This window comes from Zerene cesonia, chromosome 20, assembly GCF_012273895.1.
Source record: "Zerene cesonia ecotype Mississippi chromosome 20, Zerene_cesonia_1.1, whole genome shotgun sequence".
NCBI lineage: Eukaryota > Metazoa > Arthropoda > Insecta > Lepidoptera > Pieridae > Zerene > Zerene cesonia.
The window spans coordinates 871,056-893,280 of NC_052121.1; the positions used below are offsets into that span (position 1 = coordinate 871,056).

The window sequence follows — 22,225 nt, forward strand, 5'->3', positions numbered from 1 at the left end:
ACTCTGAGGTGTGGCTTCGAGAAACTTTTACTGTAATATTGTGAAATCGCTATTATATCCAGTAAGTTACGATCGGAGTATCGTACATATCTAAGGTTATATTTAAAGTCTAGAACAGATTACGCAGCTAATTACTTAAAAAAATGCAATCAAAAAGGTGATTTGTTTAATCACAATTAAATCACACTCGTTTATAGTGACAGATTAAAAGGGGCTTCGTCAACAAGAAAAATTGAGGTTTTAGTAAAGTCTGTGAAGAAATATCACACGTCCATACAAAGCCGGCAGATTTAGTGCTATGCTAATCTCGGAACACCACCTTCTGTAATTATCCTGGCTTAAATGTTTTAGATGGACAAAAAATACTTTATTTTGACGCATTTGCATAGAAGAGGGTGTTTTAAGAGGTTATTTTAAGGTATAACGATATTCGATCTGTTTGTTCAAGTTTAAAAATTCATTTGTTAATTTAACAAATTAATAAGTGAACTGAAACAATTGCAAGTCATGATTTATAAATTCACTGGCTGCGCTCCGCGATTCCTCCCACATAAGTCTAAGTGTATCCCGTAGAAATATCGGCATAAAAAGTATCAAATTTCATTGTAATCGGTTTATATATCAATAGCTTTTGCGTGAAATAGTAACAAACAGACACATACACATACATCTATCCTTTACAAACTCTCACATTTATGATATTAATAGGATAGGATAGTAAGATTACCTTAATAACAAAATGCATCAATTAGTTATAAACTATTTGAATTATTAATTTAAATAGTGACGATAAAAAACACATAAAAACATATATTCAATTTATATTATGACATATAACTATGCACAACTGTTAAGAACTGATACTTTGTAAAACAGTACTACGCCGATACATTCGTAGCCGTAGCACCGTAGCCGCGTAGACGTGCTACATCACAATCCAATTTCGCGTCCAAAAACAAATAAAAACAGAAAATAAGGAGAAAATCATTTTAATATCCGCTCAATAACATGAGATCTTATTTATAACGCCAATAACACTTTTCAATAATGACGTAGACGCAATGACGACCAGTCTTACTTGAGCCCTTGTATTATAAGCACTATTTGTTTGTTGCATTAAATATAGACCGAGAGCTGACTAAATTTAATTTATTAGAATAAAAAATCGTAGTATCACATAATTTATAATTATTCACGTTTATACCTGTAACTTTAATCGAAACTCACTTATAATAATTTTAAGTAAGTAAACAACGATTAAGTAACATAATTGAACTTATTAAATTTGCAACTATTATTAACGAAGGCAGATACTGCTATGAGTATAATACAAACAGCGTAAATACATTATACTTTTGGCTAATACATTCATACTTTAATAATTATATAGTACCACATATACTTTTTTATATATAGTGTATTCATGTAACCCCTGATACTTTATATATCTTCAACAGATACCTTGTCTTATTTATTACTAATAACCTAATGAGTTAAACTTAAAACAGATACCCAAATGATATCCACAACCGTCTCCCCCACTATAAGGGTCAGCACTTCTGGTCTATAGGGCTATGTGGTCGATTTATAGCTTGGGCTAGACTCAGTTTCCTAGTCACGTACGGAGGGACGTCTGTTTGACCCTCCGCTGATGATTTGGAAGAGTGACGTGCGTTATTTGCCAATATAATTAAAGACCAGAAAATTGGAGACGCTTCGGTATTGGAATGCTGTATGGGGAGGGCTGTGAATGAAATTTCTAGGTTATGGAAATCTTAATTATTATATTTATCTATTTCCCATAAATACTATATGTGTTGGATATAAGTTTTAAGAGATTTTGTTTTTTTTTTTATTAAAAGCGAATAATTGAAAATCTCTCATTATCATTTCAAACTTTGGTCCGTTTTATTCGACTTCAAATAAATGAGTTTATCCATTCGGCTTTATTTATTTGTTTATTGGAAAGCTGGTGCCTCCCATGTGGTCATTTTAATTCATTTCATTGGTTTAGTTTTCACAACTTGAAGACGATTTAGTGTGTGAAAAAATTATTATTTACTAGCTGCGCCCCGCGGTTTCACCCGCGTAAGTCGGAAATATCGGGACAAAAATTGCCTATATGTGAATCCAGTTGTCCAGTTGTCTACGTACCAAATTTCATTCCAATCGATTCAGTAGTTTTTGCGTGAAAGAGCAACAAATACACACACATCCTTACAAACTTTCGCATTTATAATATAAGTAGGATTATAAATTACGCAACAACCAAGCTCAAAAAATGTCAATGCCATAAACACATCTATATCAAAATCCAAACTTCAAATCCCATAGCTTTTTCAAATATCAATAATTGCGCAATAATATGGGATTAAGTCGTAAACATCTAATTATCATCGCGTTAATTAGGTTTAGAGACATTATTGTGGATAATTATATCAGATTGTAATTCGAGGGATTTACAATACAGTAAATAACATTAGTAATGCAGGTGTGATTTGACGTCGAAGCATATAATATGCGTTTGGTATTATTTAGTTAAAATAATATGGCTTATATAATAATAAATCTAATAGTAAATTTCTAGCTGTTCGCCCTAGCTTCGTGGTACATATAATATAGCCTATGTCACTCAGCGAAATTGCAGCTTTGTAACGATGAAATAGTTTTTGAAATTGGCCCAGTGGTGTTTGAGTGAAAACGTTACAAACATACAAAATTACAAGAGTTTCCTCTTTGTATATTAGTATAGATAAGTTTATATTACATATGATTTGAGTGTGAATCGTCTCAATTGTAGCTTTGTTTTATGACAAACAATAAAAGATGTATTTTTATTTGAAAATTCGAAGTAAATGACAAATCTATAATAAAAAATAAAACCGTATTGTCTTTAATACGGATGCGAATCATTTTTGTGCTCAATTTTTGCATATAAACGTCCTAATGAGACTTTTTATAAAAAACAATGCAATATCTAGAACAATGCATTAAGAGGTATTTAAATGCATATAATTTTATAGTACACACCGTAGGTAATATACCTACATGTTACTAATAAATTTAATATTTTAATATCAATAAAACAAAGGTTCATTACTTCTACTTAGTGTTTTTCTTTCTTCGTTCACGAATTTCTCAGAATTCTATAGTACCACAGCGTGTAGCAGAAAAGGGGTAACCTTGTATAAAATCTGCCAATTAATACCGAACTACACTTACATAAATTCGAAATTACGTTGAATCTACGCCCCACTAAATCATGCCCCACGGTCCCGGGGCCAAAGCACACGAAACGTAGCCATTAGAATGTATTGAACCACGTCGAATGATCATACTTTTCAAGTCGTTTAATTTCTGATAATCGTGCTAATATATCAAATGCTTTATGGGTTTGAGCGAGCGAAAGGGGAATATTTAAGGTTATTTATACGGTTGGTTTGTGTAAAGGTTTGTATAAGCATAGTTAACAAGTAAGTATTATAAGATTATACTCGTATCGTAAGAGCTTTTTTAAATAACGGAAGCAGTTCACTGTATACGGTTAAAGACATTTATTTCTCTAAATAATACATTTGAATCACTTACAGAGAAATAAATTGTTTTTACATAGTATTTACTCGCTTAGCGTTATAAGTACGCCTAACAAAAGAAACAAACTAAAATAACAATAAATTGAGTACCCTCACGTTTCTACTACTCATAATTAAAAAGTAAACTAGCGACATTCCAAAGACGGATTTATTCTAAGACTTGTGTCCTAGCTAAATATGATTTTTTCACCTTCTAATATGTGTAATTTATATTCATTGTTGTGTATACATATCGACATATACGTTGTTCAGTTGACAAATTCATAATTGTATTCTAAGAAAAGAGCACTAACGTCCCTAGGTACCTCCCACTCACTCACTAACTCAAAATAAGATCAAATGACAACAATTTCCTCAGTAATCAAATCAATCAGTCAAAATCCCACTGAGTTACCCAGAATCAAAGTAAGAAAAAATGCAGTCGAAAAAGGTTCTCAACCTCTTTCGCTTTGAGGACATCGTGTAAAACATATTTATATTCCCAACAAAAATAAATATGTATAATTGATATCAGTTATTTAATAATTACTACTTTTTATTAACTTTTTATCTAGACTTTAGTGGACCTGGTGGCTAATTACCGCAGCTTAATGCAGAGTGTCCAAAATAGTTTCGGCCCTCCGATAAGCCTACACCGGCCGTTAAGTTTCAAAGTTCGAACTAACGTGAAGAGGTAGTAAACCTTTTTACATTTTACAACTATTACAAAATTTCTACACTGTAATTTTCCAAAAAATATGTTGTGTAACTGAAAACATAAATTATCAATTTTATAAATTTCCTATATTCGTATAATTAAACCTCGTTAACTACGAAAATAATAATATGATGCTATTAAAAGAACAAGAATATATTTCATGTAACATTGGGTAACGGCTTTTTAACCGACATTCTCAAACACAAAGGAGGTTCTCCATTACATTTTTTTCTGTTTGTAAATTAAGGAATCCGTGAGTTTTAAGATAGATAATATGATTCTTTTTCTGTTTTAACTTTAGGAAATTATTACAATTTGGTCTCATTTTAGAAGATTTCTAACTTATAATAAACACTATTTTTACTTTACCTAGCAGTCAAAAACCAACCAATAAGATATCCCTAACTTTAAATCCAGAGTAAAACAAAAACAATAAAGTTACATCCCATTTAATAAGAAAGTGTGTCGTCTTGAAAATAAAATTCTCCATACATTTGTGCCGAATGTTTATGATCCAAGTTATATTATGAGATAGGAAAAACTTTTGTACCGGAGGCTAAGCGTAATCAACATAATTCATTTAATAATGAACGCAAATACGGATTATTCGCAAAGTTTGCAGTCGCCGCTTTTTGCTTAAATTGTTAAATGATAGTACTTTAAGTTGTGCTTAAATCAAACAATAAGGAAACAAAGTGTTCGCGATAACAGCTGTAATATTTTTATATGGAAGCGTGGCGGCATAAGTTTTCAGAGATAATTTAAAAATTCGAGTATTATATTACTTTACTGTTCGGAGATCATTGTTGACTGTTTCAAGTGTATCAAACTTCAAACAAATCATTTAAAGATATTTTGTAGTATATTTAATCTATAAAAAAGCAGTGATGGCTAAAAAGCAGTGATGGCTCAGTGGTGAGAACCTCGGACTTCAAAATCCATAAGTCGGGGTTCGAGACCGGGCGAGCGTGCAGGAAATAAATTGATTTTTCAATTTATCTGCGCATGTGGATAACATCACCACTGCTTAAACGGTGAAGGAAAACATCGTGAGGAAACCGGCATGTCCAAGAATTAAAAGTTCGACGACATGTGACATCTGCCAACCCGCACTTGGCCAGCGTGGTGGATTATGGCCTGAACCCTCATAGGAGGCCTGTGTCCCAGCAGTGGGAACATATATGGGCTGATGATGATGATGATGATGATATTTAATCTTGATAATCATATTTATATTAGGAATTTTCTGTTTCCACAGCGTAGCAGCTCTAGGATAGAAGAAATAAAAAAAATAGTCTATTTACAGAGATTTACTTTTCTTTGCAAAAGAAAATAACATAATTAAAGTTTTTCTAATTATCCTTGGCAAAAGCGAAGCTTGTTGATATCATCCGTTTTCTATAAAGATATATTATTAAACACATTTTAAGACTAAACCAATTCAAAGATGTGACAGACGACCAATGACAGATCAATAACAATCACAGACTAAAAATCCTCCACCCAAATTTGAAATGAGAACATAATTTGAACACAGCCGGCAATAACGTTACAAACGTATCCGTTATTAACGTTAATTTATAACGTATCGCCGGTATTTCGCACCTAACCGTGGACATAACCGATTGTCGTTAAATCTCACACTAGCGTTGGTTTACGATTATGCGACGATCCAGCGCAATGACAACGGTCGTGTTGTTTACGAGATAGGGGGCGTCAGACGCACCTGATTAACAGTATCTATCGCATGTGGCATTGTCGTAAATTTTTGACAAAAATGTACGATACAACGGGGTCCGTATCGAGTATGTATCTAGACCCCCTTGGAGGTTTCGATCATCAATATGGCTACAAAATATTCAATGGTTTGTCAGAACGAAATTCTTTTTTTTTTTTTTGTAAACGTCAAATCGAAAAACTTTCGCACAATCGTAAATCTAAATTTATTATCTTTTCTGACCTTGCCTTTTATATTCAATGATGAAAGTTGTTACAATCTGAGAGGATTTTCTCTTCCGACCCGTTGATAAATTCTGATAATGATTAAACGAAAAATATTTAAGTGTATTATTTTATAAATTGCATCGTGTGTACAAAATTAAAACAAAGACAAGAATTAAATATGAAAATGGTTAATGCATTACTTAAGGTTCAGCTTGAAGTTATAAGTTATACCCGTCTTTAACATAGTCATGACAATTTTATGTATTATCTGTGACATTGACATTGTATATTTTTTACCGTAGATAATGGTTGGGACAACGGTCCAGCGATGGCTGATATCTAAAAAAAGAAATTTCTGGGTTGTACAATCTTTGTACATACTTTATGACAGTAGGTACACAAACAAACTTCTTTTATAGTGAAATTAAATATCTATATAATTAATATATTAATTGGATCATAATTTACTCATAATGTACTTTAACATACAGAATAATACAGAACACGAAACTAAACTAAACAAATATGACCTTAGTAAATCTTAGTTATTTACTATGGTATGGCTACAGATAAGAGGCCTGTCTTTTTTAAAAATATGCTAATAATTTTGATAGCTTTATTGATATGACGAAGTTGATAATGTTACTCTATTCGTCAAAAACCATAAATAAATATGTTAGATATCATTTGAATAACATCATTCGTAATATAATCTTTCCATTCCATCCATTCAATTTGAAGACAAACAACTCAACATGTTTATCCAGAGTTAATTCCAAGAACCCAACAATTATTTTGTATGATGAAAAGCTTTAAATATTTCTTACTCAATACAAAAGACGATAAAATTAAACTGAAAAAGCACAACAGTCGAGTCAACAAATTTTATGTTGGCATGTCGTAAAACAATGAAACTATCCGAGAGTCCGCTCAGCAAATCTCCATAAATATCAACCGTCTGCGACGTTGTCAACCGGGCACCCTAATTTACTGCTAGTAATTAGGACTTTGCACTTTGCGAAAGCGATTTGCATCGATCGCTCTGACATTCGAATTATTATCTTACTCGGCAGCTAGCTAAGAATGCGTTAGACTTATATTCAAAGAGTACATTAATCCTAAATTGTCATACGTTTACGTTTTCTGTAAACTAAATTATTGAAACAGACGAGTATTGTTTTGTTTTCATATTTTATTGATTTTCTTAAAGTACAATTACAAGCCATATATTATTTATTTAACTAATACCACTAATGCTAAATAGTTACTACTTGCGTCGTTAAAATTTTGACATTTCTTATCAAGGGAAAGATTTATTATTTAAGAAATGTCAAGAAGCTTAAACTTCTCCAATTTGAAAACTGAATCATCATCAGAAAACGAGTCACAGAATAATAAGTCAAGTCATAAGTGCTTACCAATCTGACACTATTTATTAAAGCGCCATCTGTTGCATTTATTGCATAGTTTTATTACATATACCAAATAGATATACAATACCAAATAGACATGTCTTCGGTATGATGTTAGTTTCTGTTTGTTTTAAGAGATGGCAGAAAAAGAACAGAATTAGTTTAGTCATGTTATTAAACAACAAAATAAAGAAAATTTAAAAATTTCATATTCATTGTGTAAAAAAATTAAAATTAAAATCGGTAGTAAAATAAGTGAAACCGATAAATTCGATATTTATAAAATCTACACTAACCAATAATTATTAAAAATAACAGAACGTGACCATACTTTCGCGCCTTTATTTGACAATCAAATTGATGACATTCACTATTTACGTTTTATCCTTTTTGTAACTTTTTTATTTTATTTGTAGTTTGTAAGTTTTAGCAAATTTTCACAAGTCCTTGATGTATTGAAATGCCACCTTCGCTTATATTTAATACCTAGTACCTATAATGGACCCCTACGAAATTGAATTCATAGGAGAAAATAGAATCATAAGTATAATTCCAAACTTCTCTTACGACAAAATATATTTAATTAGCGGAGAATTTGGACCATTTCGAGCGGGTTTACCCATGAACGTCCCATTATGGTTAGCTGTAATGTTAAAACAAAAACAGAAATGTAGGATAGTCCCACCAGAATGGATGGACATGGACAATTTAGAAAATATTAAGGAGGAAGAAAAGAAGTCCAGGTTAACAATAAACTTATTAATAAAGTAAAATGTAAAAAAATTGACATTTTATCATTTGGTCTTCATATTGGCAAAAAGATGTTCCTTAAATAAATCTAAATCTAAGAACTTCTTTATTAACCAATTCTCATTTTCATTTTCAGGTTCTTTACCAAAATGCCTAATGAACATTACATGGTTGAAGCAAAACTTATACTAGGCGCGGCCTTGGAAGATGTACCAAATGCTGCGGAAATAAAAACAATAATCAAAGATATTTGGGACATTAGAATGTCCAAGTTACGGACATCTATGGATGCTTTGATGAAGTCTGGAGGCTCTTATGGTAGATTGGATCATCTTACCATGATGGAAATCAATTCAGTCAAACCTCTTTTACCATCAGCAATGGATGAGCTGTTGAGAATTCAAATGGTAAGTTTGTATTTAAATAAATGATACAGTATCAATTATATAGGTATGTCATATAGGTACATAACACATACAAAATTTTGACGAAAAAAATATGACTGACTGACAGAACTGCTACATGGTAAAGAATATGATAATGTAAGTGAACTAATTCAACATAATATTTAATAATGTCAACGTTATTTCGTAATTCCTTTGCTTTGCTCTCTGTTGCAATAGGTTATAGGATAATTCATACTTGCTTATAAGGTATAGAATGGATTATTTGATTTGCCTTAACTTTATCTATGACTATAATAAGATGTTTAAAATTCATTCCCTGTGATATAGTGAGCAATGTCATAACTCTTTCATTGTAAATTAAATTTTGTAGGCAAAATAAGTGTGGATATTATTGCAATTAATTAGATTTTTAAATTTATTTCAGATGTCCAAAAAATCAACTCCCTCAACATTAAACAGTTCAACATTCAGTCAATCGGGGACCTCCCAGAACATTTGAAACTAAAATTCTTGTGGAGGCAAAAATGGAAAATTAATAATAAGAACATTACAAACACCTGGTGTAAATAGAAAGTCATTCTGTATTTGTGATATAAGGCTGAGTTTGTTTGTTTAGAAGAGCTCATCTCATTAACCGATTTCAAAAGGTCTTCCATCATTTGATATGCACTAGTTTGTGATACCAGAGTCTTATATATAAAATTCTCGTTTCACAATGTTATTTACCTTATTCCTCCGAAATAGGTGGACCGATTCAAATGAAATTTTGTATGCATATTGGGTAGATCTGAGAATCAGCCAACATCTATTCCTTATAACTATAAATGATAGAATAAGGCAGAACAGCGTTTTCCGGGTCAGCTAGTAGTGTTATATATGTCATGTACCACTACTAGTGATCATGTTATAAAGTTTTGCTATATTCTTACAGAATGTCATTCAATTTGGTCACATTGATTTAACAAATGTATTTACATAAGAGTGTATTGTAAAATTTCAACTACAATCAATAATATATTTAAAGAAGTAGCTAAAAGAACAGCCACTATTAGCCAACAAAATAAAAATAGAAAAAAAAATTCTCTAATCATTGGATATAACAATGTAATCATTCCCTTAATAAGTTAATAAATGAAGAGAAGAAATAAGAATTATTGCCCATATATAAGCATAGTTTCTCATCATTAAAATAAAATAATCTACAGAGGCGTTTTTGTATTTTTTTCTATAAAATTAAATTTGTAACATTGTTATCTATACCACAACAAATTAGCATATACATAATTTGTTTTTCAGTGCAGTTTACCATATACTTATTGTAAACACACTTAACTTATGTAGTCTCTTGAGATGACAATTCAAATATACCTTTTGCAATCTCAAACCTAGAAAAGTTGTATGATTGAAGTCTGGATCAGAGTAATTAGCTAAAATTTTAAACATTATAATCACAAATCAGATAAAAGTAACTCGCTTATTATTTTTATTATCAAACATTTGATGGTAACTTCATTGAAAGATCCATCCATTTTAGGACAAAATCTATATATAAAATTCTCGTGTCACAGTTTTCGTTGCCATACTCCTCCGAAACGGCTTGACCGATTCCTCTGAAATTTGGTAAGCATATTGGGTAGGTCTGAGAATCGGCCAACATCTATTTTTTATCCCGATATTCCTACGGGATACGGACTTACGCGGGTGAAACCGCGGGGCGCAGCTAGTTACTCTATAATATTTTTTGCTAATTACATTTATTGTGGAGTAAGATAAATTATGCCTTTGTGTTTGTGCACGAGAAAAATATATTTTGAATATAATTTTGTAAATTTGTAAATAAAGTATTTTCTTAATCTTTTTTATTTTATTTCATGCCCTTGCTTGTTCTTCAATATTTCATACGCCTAAGTTATTAATAATCATAGTACTCAGTCTACTTGAAGTCAATTTGAAATGAGTCAACTTTTAAAGAACATTGGTTCTCAGCTTTTATGATATACTGCCTTACCCCATATTCGCCGTGGTAAATAAATAATTATAGTTTAAAAAAACACGCTTATTCCAAATTGAACTAAAAACTAGAAAATAATTTTTGATGGCAAAGAGTTTAATGTAACTGTAGTTGCAGATGAAACAATCATAATGAATCACCTCAAAACAAAATTATAATATAATTTATGTTATTAAAACAATGATTCAATTCAGAGTAAAAAGCGTGGGGTGCATTTTACTGTAGTTCATAACTAACCTCTCATAGACAGTTACCAATAATGATTGTAATATTTAAAAATATTAACTCATACTTTATCTTTCTCCCCCCTAGCTTTATCTTTCTCTCTCTTCTACAAAGGATCTGCAAAAGAATTTATTAATCCTGGCAAATCCATTATGGATAATGGGAAACTGTTATTAAATTATTGCATTGTCATCGGTCTTTGATACGGATGCAAAGTTTTAAATTAATCAGACTTCTGGAAATTTATGAAAATTGATTCCATTACATACATAGATACAGGCCAAGCTAATAAAAGCGTGTTAAAATACAGCCCTCACGCGTCATATAATTAGCCAACGATGTAGCTTGGCTGGCTATTGCTAAGCTAAAATATTTTTAAAGGGATTAATTAAAAGAAGTATTTTAAGGAAAAAATATATTTTTCACCTTATAAACTATCATGTACATACATTATGAATGCGTAAACGCAACTTATAGCTAATTAAAAACTAAATTTGTTAGTCTCATTGTCATTATTCATAAGGTACTTAAAATCTAAGCTAGGTTATCTAAAAGATCTAAATCTCTAGATTGAAACCTAAACTTATCGTAAGACATTGGCATTGATCTGAATGAAAAAACACTCGTAAAAACAAAAATGTAAATCGCACCGCCGGAAATTATGCTGTCCTTTTCACGATTACTGGTTTCATTGAGTTAGAGTAGGACAGCATGACTTCAAGCTTGCTTACACGCTTCGTAAGAAATACGTCTTTAATACTTAGACTATAGAGGAATACAAAATATTATGTTGTCACGACATATTATAATATCGTTCTTACAATAATGCTCTGGAATGTAACATTACGGTTGAGATTAATTTTCAATCAAGCAAGCGTTCTCTAGAGATCCAAAGTATAATTTAGAAAATGATTTTGCGACACTTAGAAAATAAACGAGATTATATTTGACACAAACGCTTACAAATAAAATAAAAGTTAACGACTTGGCCGTCTTTTATTTGCGTTGAATAACTTTGCTCTACTTAATGTACAACATCTTTTTTCTCACGCAAAGTTATCAAAACACTTTGGTCTAGCTCCAGCTTGTTAAACACACAAATACGAGATTTTATTTTATTTCTTTATATTTACAATACAATTCGAAGATGTCAATCTGTATATACAATAAATATATATTTTGATAAATTATGCAAATAAGAATTATATATACAAAGATCTGCCGAATAACAAACCTAAACGTGTCTCAAAGGTAATATTAATATATGTTTAAATAATTCTAGTTCATACATTTTTCAAAACGCCTTTTTTAATCTGTACAAGGCGACCAAAAATGTCTTACGAACAAACGGTTGCAACACATTACACACGATTTTTGCAGGATACTATAAAAATGTGTGTATTATAAAAATATATGGCACAAGATATTGGTGTAGAAATATTTTAAGCCGATTTACTTTGAAACAAGCTCAGTTTGTTACGTTCTTCCGTCGGCAATGAAATTCAAGAGATCTTCAGTGAAAGGATAACAATGCAGCGAACGCGCTCTTAACTAAGTATTTACAGCTACCAATTAGTCAAAGGAAATCGGGAATAGAAATTTTAAACAAGCTCAATAACTTGCCAGTACAACTATCCGAACGGATCTATATCTAGCTATGTACACATTACATCTATGACTTTTAAATTATCTAATACTAAATAACAGTGACTATTTTGGTTTACACGGCGACTATTTTGCTCGGGTCGACTTTGACCCTGAGGAAGAGGACGTCATCTTTGACGAAATTCCTTTTTTTGAGCATTTCGTGCGAGACGAACCTGGGGAAGCCGAAACCTAACGCATCAGGTTCCTTGGAGGGTCGTTGGAAGTTCTTCCACGTGGGGTCTGGGACGAAGCTCTCGACGATATTGCATGCTCTGTCTGGCGTGGAGCTTTGGTCGAATAGTGTGAAAGAGACGGTGTGAGCGAACGGCCAACGAAGCAAAGCGTCGTATTCGCCGGGCAAGATTTTGATGTAAACCGACATATGCGTAGATTCGCCGGCACCGTTGCCGTTTAAAAATAGCGACGCCTGAAACAACAGAAGAAAATAAATAAATAAAATGTTATAATTATATGTCTTTTATCGACTATAATATTAAAAACAAGTTAAACCTCGTAAAAATACATAACAGTGAATTTTGATATAGCAGTGAAGTAAAAAGCAAAAGTATAATTAGAAATCGAAATATCTCGACTTGTCGAGTTAGTTATTTGTTTAAAATTGTATATTCCGTCATTCGACAAATTTACACGACATAAATTGATTTGCACAAGTACATTTCCACATCATTAATTATACAAAATAAAAAGTATACGCCGGCGTAGTGACGTGACTAAGCGTCACCGATTTAGTTCTACTACAGCCAGTGGGTTAGTCACACGATATTATTCATTGGTATAAATAACTGCTCCCTTTGTTTACAAACAAACAAAGCGAACTGTCATAATGTGTTACAACAAAATAAAATCGTAGTTATTATTAGCAGTTTGGTGTTTATGACAAATCGACATTGTTTTAATGATGTCAATATAATTAAGGGGCTTTTTGTTCTCAGATATTGTTCATTATTCACATTAAAACCCAACGAGTGTAATCACATTGTCAGTATTACTTAAAATTCACTCAATGAAATAAATTATTAAGTTTCAAGCGGCTTATAAAAGCGATCTTTATGTTTTAATATAAACGATGACTCTTAATGACGCTCACCTGCAATTTATATCCATACTGGCTCGTGTAAAACGCAGGGGAAATTAATTCTACGCCTTCCTTGCACTTGGCCTCTGCCATTTTGGCGGCAAAGTCCGTGACCCTCCACACAAGGGCTCCAGATTGGTTGAGAGCGAGTCTTGCCAGAGCAGAACGCAGTGCTTCTAGCTGCCGCGCCTGGCGCGTGGCCACTCCGCATACGAGCGCGAGGTGCGCTTGACAGCTCTCTTCTGTGTGACGGTCGAGGGCTTGGCGCGTGCCCTGCAAATATGTTAGTGTGAGTATCCGAGTTTGTGGCGGTGCTCTTTTTTTGAAAATTTTTATTATTTATAATTTATTTTTTGGCGACACTGACTGAAATTGGCCGGAATCAGCTTTAATTTTAACGTCATCTAAAAAAGAACGTCGAATCTTGCATCTATAATACAAATTTTTATGCTCATTCTCTATGTAATACTTTTTTATAAACTCGTACATGTATTATTATCACATCGTGTTTCTAGCCTAATTAAAAAAATATATATTAATACCAATTTCTATTTTAAAACTACACGAATAGACCCATTTTACCAAGAACAAAATTGGACAATAAGTAAATAAATCTATAGCTACTTAAATACAACTAACAAGTGTCTGCGATTGTCTACATCATAGTGGTTAAAAGCTATTCTTATATTATATTCCAGTAGTTTAAGATGTGCATTGTTATCAGTCACTCAGCCACCGTATATTAAAGATATATTTATATTTTGCATCTCACCTTAAACCGGCAGCCCGCGTCCCTGTAGGCGCAGGGCAGCGCGGCGGCGGCGCAGTGCTCCCGCAGGTGCGCGTCGAGCTCGTCGCGCGCGGGCGCCGCGGCGCAGCGCTGCGGGCACGGCACCGGCGCGCGCGCGCAAGTCGCGCCGTGCGCGCTCACCGTGTCCTGTAACATAAATGGCGATTATAATTTTCGACTTAAAAAAAATATTTTATTACATATTTTATAATACGTTATTATGTTTTAGATACATTTAATTTCGACTGGGTGAACCTCATTTTTTTATTTTATGGCTGATACCTCTTGTGTGGTTTCATTAAAATTTGGTTTGGTACTTTAAGTATTATACACATAGTTAGTTAATTACTTTAGAATACCTACTACTAATTAATTTGCTAATAATTAATTTGCAGTTTAAATTTGTCAAACTTCCTGTTTTTGAACGATTCTATATATTTATTACAGGACATGTCCGATGTTTTCAGACAATTTCAAAACATAATATTTTCACGACTGTTTGACTGTTCTTTCATCTTTAAAAAGAAGCAGTATTACCAAGCAGTTTAAGCTGATTGAATATTTATCGAACCTATCGTACGGGATATTGAATCTTGGGAATTTGAGGTATTGGATGTGTTGCTATGACAACAGATGTCATGAAATAGCTTCAAACACACCTGCGTGTAGCGTTGGCCGCAGTGCCGGCAGGGCACGAGCCGCTTGCTGCAGTGCTGTTGCACGTGCTGCTGCGTGTGCCGCCGCTGCACTTTCGCGCCGCACTTGTTCTCGCAGTACACCGGCTCGTGGCCACAGTTGCCGCTGTGCTCCTGGAATTCGGGATAAACTATTAATGAGGGATAGTACTGAGAGGCCTATTCGGCACTCTGAACGATGATTATATTGAGCCTTACGGGCAAAAACGAATATCTTCCTGTTGTGAAAGTTGAAGTAACAACCCTTAATGACTGTATACATTAAGTTTTAGATATGATTATATACTTTAGGTTAGTGTATGTTATATTTCATTGCGTGGTTATATTATGTATGTTATTATTAATTTAGTGTATTATTTTATCCTTAAAGTACTGCTCCACAATCCCACGTGACAAGACACCGCGATTAACCCCACCACATAATTCTTTACCAGATGCTTTGAAACTCAACCAACTCGGCTTATTTCTCTATTTTTTTACTTAGTATATTTTTATTTATACTATAAATCAAAATATGCACCTCCAAAGCACTCCCGGAGAACTCCTTTCCACAATGCTCGCAGTTGGCCCTGCGCCGCGGGCAGGTGTACCGCAGGTGGTCCTGCATCAGCACGCGAGGTATCATGGCTCCACACTGCGCCGCACACAGCACTGCGTCATGCTTGCACGTGTTAAGGTGCGCCTAAAAAGGGATTAATTTAGCACATACATTCATTTATTTAACTAGGTACTTATTTCATATTTATTTAATTTAATACTATACGAAACAGTGTATCCTTTAAAATATGCTGATTAGACATTACGTGATAATCAAAGATCCACTAAATTAAAAAGTTAAATGATGTTGTATCAATATTTTCCCACAAACGTGCAAATAAAGAAATGGCCGTTCGAGCTTTTTTGTGGAATTAACTGCTAAGGGTAAAAGATGGGGCAAGGGGTATTTGAATATGTGGATCTGGAAGTTTAGGAGATTTCGTATTTGGAACAAATGACTTTTTTAAGATTGTTGTGTCTTTGTATTTACAGTCAAGTAGCTTAAATATTTTTTTTTATATTAAAAAAAAACTCAAATTTTATTCTGTTAAGTCCACCATTGTGGACATACTTAATATTTAAATCTGTACTCATTGCTTTATATTTGCAATTGCGTTGTTTACAGCTCAAATAAATTAATATCATCCAGGAATTCAGTAAATATTTACAGTTATTGCCTTGCCCAATAAATAAGCAAATACGCTAATCTCAAAACAGGCAAATAAGTTTGCCACTTGTGTAAATAATCTGCATGTGTGCCGCCTATTTATCAGTGATATATGCGCCCATTATGACATAATATTGCGATATTGTCCTAGTTTAACGCCGGGACTTGTAAATCAAATTTAATTGAGTTTTTATCGCAAACACATGAATACGCCGATTATGTATTGTATCTTAATTCTTTATTCTCTTTAATTTTAATATGTTATATTCATCCGTAGTGATTAAAAAAACGTGTTGCCGAACGTTAAAATTTTGTTTCTCAGATCCTCTATGGTGACATGTTTACAAAACAAGGACTTATCTCCATATATAAAAAATAACGTAGATAAAAAAAAATATGTCAAACATGACGTGCCAGAAATGTGATCGATAGAGCGCCCTCCTTTCTGTTTCTTATCTAAACAATGTTAACTGCCAGTCACTAACCTTCAATTTTCTGAGTTCATCGGACCACTGGCATCCCTCCTTGTGGTGGATGCAGTACACCACCGAACCCATTATAGCCTTCTCCGATTCTGGATCAGGATATATCTGTAACAAAAATAAAATAGCTTAAAAATTTATAATAAAACAAACAATATCAATATATCATAAATATTTACGTTGTTTGAACTGAAAAGGTGACAGTTAGATGACACCTTTTTTAACTTATTAACTATATATTTAAACATTTTGAAAGAGAGAACGAATACACGACGTCAAAAGCAACGTTAGTAGACTGATGGAAACGCACGCGGCACAAGCATAACGGATTAAATAGGACAACGCGATCAAAAATAAACCACATCTCAAAGAGAGTATCAAACAGCTACGCACCGTACGTTCGAATATGGAACACATCGTCGAAATATGCAAAATGGCGGATTTGTTTTTCGCGCGCAATAGAGCGAAGCGCGAGTGCGCTCGTCACAAGGGCTCGACTCCAAATGCATAGTATTGTCCCCGTTTGTACAATTTTGTTATCTGTGGGTGCAACGAACAGATGGCTGGTGGACCACTGTTTGTCTCGAGATAAGCGTGATTTTTCACTTCCAAAACCAGATGAATTATGAACAAACTGAGAATGCTTTTACTTTAATAATTAGTAAGTTCATTCGGTTATGGAATCTGATGATCAATTCATCTGTTCGTAACTACATATACACACTATGAATGATAGAGTTAGAGTTCAATGTTGTTTGTAAACAAACTAGAACTAACAATGAAGCATCCGAAACATTGGTAGGTAGAAAGATGTCAAAGCCAAAAACCATACGACTAAAATATAATTTTGTGTTACTATCTTTCGAACGCAATACAACACTGCGTTTCTGAGAGCACCACCGCATCACAGCCAAGAGAACGAGCAATGGATGTCGTGCCATTCATAAAGCCAACAACATAATACGCTACGTTCTATTTACAAACATTGATGCATGTGGTCATCGGCATGGCTGCTGCATAACAGCACCACCTTAGGATCCGTATTCTATAAATCAGGATAAAAGCACATAATACTGTATATTTACACGTGCGATTATGCGACGTGTTATTAAGCAACAAAGCTGAAAATTGTATGGATGAGTGACCATGGGCGTTCGCTCTTAAAGCTATCCGTGTATAATTTACAAATATAGAATGTTATTTGTGTCGTATTCTAAAAAGATGAACCGCGATGTGTTGAACTCTCCCGCATCGCTCAATTATAGAACGCGTTGTATCGTAAACACAACGTGATTTTACATATGTCATTTACGACGTTCTGCCGTGAAGTGCAGCGGGTAAATAATGTTGCTATGCCACAAGTGACACGCTCGGATTCCATTTTAATACCAGATACGATCAATTTAAAGAGCCGAGCTAAAATTGGATTAATAAATGTCATCTCATTAATATTATACGAATTGTTAGCAACGCTGCGGGTTAGTTTAATTGAGACATGAAAAACATATAAGGGACGATTGGTTAGATTGATTATGGAATGATCAAGGATATGTTAATTAAAATTGAGAATGTCGTCGAAATAACATGAATTCTCGGACTTCACACCTACACCAAGCATTATGTACATACATTAAATAACTGACTAATCATTGTGAAATTACCACTTCTTGGGAGGTATAATCCTGTGTAATTGATTTATTTATAAAGGAGATGATCGAACTACAAAATTCTGAGGGGAGGGGGAGAGAGGAGGGAGAGATCTTTAGAATATAATTTTTTTTTTATTTAAATCATTAGAAATTTTATATTTATTCCACGGAGATTTTTTTTAAATCCGTCAAAATTGTATGTACTTTCTAATGTGAGATGATCCTTAAACCTAATAAAAATATTGAGAATAGCACAGGCCTCATCGAATACCTAATTAAAATACTAAAAGCTAAATCTAGAAACTAGGAAGGTTAGTGTGGGCGATATGTTGCAATTATCGGCTGGTGGGCCGATAGCGGAGTGTAATTGGACAATATTTTATGCCATATATGTATAAACCTGTTCGCGGATGTTTTGCAATATATTTAGATTTTATATTTTCAATGTATTTTGCCAAATTAATGAAGCAATTGAAATGATCGTTCGTCAATATCTAGTTGCTAGATAATTACGAAATTAGATTGCTATATTATCTATATAAATGAAGATAAATTAATATTCTATCGCCCATAAGTTGTGCTTTTTACATCAGTTTTTGATCATAACTTTCGTTTGCTACAAAAAGTGAAACGCCCTATACTATGATTGAATTTTGTGGAATACTTTTTTTTCATGTGGTAACATAAATCTGTTATACCATTTTAATACCTTATAACAACTGTGGTCGAATATCACTAAAAACATATCTAGATACAAGGTATGTATGACATACAAACAGTAGTTAACCACGTGTCCAATTGAATTACCCCGTTCATTTACAGTTAATGTTATTTTGGTACACAATTGCCACAATTTATTAGCCTCCATATCCGCTGTTATGTCTTATTTATAGCATTCGGCGTAATACTAAAAGTAATGATAATTTAAAATGTAAAAAGAGTCACGTACTTTACCTTTACGTAGAAGAAACATTAGATTTTATTAGATAAAGTATAGAACATACTTCGTAACATGTAGAATTAAATCAACAAATAACGTTCACACAAGTTTAAAATCACTAGCTGTCCGCCCCGGCTTCGCCCGCGGCACATATATAGCCTTCCTCAATTAATGGTATATATATCTCTGAAAGAATTTTTCAAATTGTACCAGTAGTTCCTGAGATTAGTGCGTCAAACTCTTCAACTTTATAATATTAGTATAAATAAATATGCTGTTTTACTGTAAATGGGTTATTTATTCTTCGTGCTATATGTTGTGTTTAGACTGCGGATAGATGGCGTTGTTGTATATAAATATAAGCGCGAATTTGCAATGTGAAGTTAATAATAAATAGTCTGTATTATATTTTAATTAACTTTATACTTTAGGTATATTAGATAGAGACATACATTAAAAAAGATTACTTAAGTATATTACCTGCAATTAAGACCGGATTTCGTAAAGATATATACTAGACCCTAAACCTAGATAGTATATCGAGCAGTTATTGAGAAAAAATAAGTATATTAACGGATTTATAACGAAAACCGTCTAAAAAACTTTATACAAACATATGTAGCATTCAATAAATTAACACGTAATAAACAGTACTGTTTACAATATTAAATTATGGTAAAAACTTCGTTCATAGCATGGAACGGAAGTGGGTTCGATGCCCGGTTAGCGGAACCTTACCGTGGAATATATAATCTATTTTACAATTGTAATTACCAGTTGCGTTATCGAGGAAGAGATGGCTTGTCTGGTATCTTGTGATTTATCATATTAACCGACTATGAAAAATAATGACCAAGTGGATTCGTTTGAACCTAACAGTATAGGTTCTAAAACAGTTTGTAAAATTGCTCCCTTTAGTTAAAATTATTTATTTTTATGGTCCGATAGAAAATAAATTAAAATGCTTAGTAGCAACTCATGTAATGATGAAAGTTAAAGTGTACACACACAATGTAACATTTTGTATTGGTTTTTATTTGTAGCAACGATTTGTATTGACGTAAAAACAACATAAAAACGGAATTCTGCTGTAATTTATACGTGCAACACAGTATAGTCCTATCCTACTATCCTATACTTTAATATTATAAATGCGAAAGTTTATAAGGATGTGTGTGTGTGTTTGTTGCTCTTTCACGCAAAAACTACTGAACCGATTGCAATGAAATTTGGTACGTAGATAGCTGGACAACTGGAATAACATATAGGCAATTTTTTATCCCGATATTACTACGGGATACAGACTTACGCGGGTGAAACCGCGGGGCGCAGCTAGTGTTATCTGTGGTGCAACTTTTTATAGTGCTTTGTTTATTACGAGAAAAATCTCATCAAATCTTCTCCTAGAATTTGGAGTAGAACAGGAAAACAATCATTCTACTTAGTACATACATTTTATCGACATTCCTAATTGTTCAGTTCTAAATCAATCTAGAAATCAAAGACAATCAAAGATACGATGTAAACAAAGACGACAAGCGGTCATCGTCAGAATGTTAATGCATCCCAATCGACATGTTTACAGTATGTCGATCTACATCATGTTTACATGATTTACGCGAATAGTTCGTGTCAGTCAAAGAGATTATAAAAAGTATAAACGAAATATAAAATTTATTTGATAATTTTGACTTGAATAGCAGTTTGCAGACATGATTCGGCAAGCGCCGAACGCTTATAATGCATCCTACTTATTCATATATATGAATATAAAATATAGATAAAATGATAATTTTTACGCGAAAAGCTATTATTTATGACTAGTTTTCCGCCCGCGGCTTTGCCCGCGTAGTGTAAGGACAATACAGGGTTTTAACGCCTAATTCTAGTTTCCTTGGAATTTCTGGACAATAAACTTCCTCCTTTCTCGGATAGGAACCATTTTACACGCTTTTTATTAGCTTCACCTGTATGGTTGTTTGTAGATTTCGTTCAAACTTTGTAGATTTATTGAGGACCGATGACAATACACTAATTTGATAATATTATTCCATTTTTCAATTTTCAAAATATTATAAAAGCGTGTTTTTTAGTTTTTTTAACTATTATAATATATTATTTATACAAAGTTTCATCCAAAACGACATACTAGTGATAAACGCGTTCAAGCAAACAAAGAAACAAACTCTTTAGCTTAATATATAAATATCGTTAATTATTGTATGTACCTGTCTGTAAAATTTTGTTGGTAAAAAAGAATTTATGTTTAGGTATACAAATTTTGTTACCATTGTTAAATCAACTGACGTTCCCAAGACTAGAGGTGTCTTCTGCTTTTTTGTACGGTTATATTAACTAATTCGATCTTGGAATTTACATAATTGAAAAGTTTTATTTATTTTATTTATTAAAAACATCAAATATTACAGAATGAACCCAATACGATATTGACTTAATCTAATTATGTACAGTTTATATATTCGAGTATTGTGTGTGGCAGGTATCCGATTTCAAATCTCAAACAGAGTAACATTTGAATTATAAGGTTCTTACTTCTTATGCGGCGAAGAAAAACAAATGCCAACCAAAAATAATCCACTTGTCAAGCGACTTGATATCAATTAGTACATCACTGAGTGAGTGTTGAATTTCATTTATTTCCAAGACTGGTTTATTTTAATAT

General features: G+C 32.8%; 2 protein-coding genes across 4 annotated transcripts in view; one reads left to right on the plus strand and one right to left on the minus strand.

The window, feature by feature from the left end:
• Positions 1-8,020: 8,020 nt before the first annotated feature.
• Positions 8,021-10,002, plus strand: LOC119835016 (probable DNA replication complex GINS protein PSF2). The gene is made up of 3 exons (XM_038359597.1): positions 8,021-8,389; positions 8,533-8,803; positions 9,228-10,002. Exons 1-3 carry the CDS (start codon positions 8,145-8,147, stop codon positions 9,300-9,302), a joined length of 591 nt encoding a protein of 196 aa, XP_038215525.1. The 5' UTR covers positions 8,021-8,144; the 3' UTR covers positions 9,303-10,002.
• Positions 10,003-11,439: 1,437 nt separating this feature from the next.
• LOC119834760 (TNF receptor-associated factor 4) overlaps positions 11,440-22,225 on the minus strand; it is a 55,032-nt gene continuing 44,246 nt past the window's right edge. For 2 of the 3 annotated variants that reach the window (XM_038359230.1, XM_038359229.1), the window contains 6 exons: positions 16,957-17,061; positions 15,788-15,949; positions 15,232-15,381; positions 14,555-14,719; positions 13,795-14,055; positions 11,440-13,113 (listed from right to left, as the gene is read on the minus strand). In XM_038359230.1, coding sequence (XP_038215158.1) covers positions 12,760-13,113; positions 13,795-14,055; positions 14,555-14,719; positions 15,232-15,381; positions 15,788-15,949; positions 16,957-17,061 — 1,197 coding nt within the window. In that variant the 3' untranslated portion in view covers positions 11,440-12,759. Of the gene's footprint in view, positions 13,114-13,794; positions 14,056-14,554; positions 14,720-15,231; positions 15,382-15,787; positions 15,950-16,956; positions 17,062-17,346; positions 17,455-22,225 lie in introns of those variants that run through there. The other variant, XM_038359231.1, reaches the window with a different exon arrangement.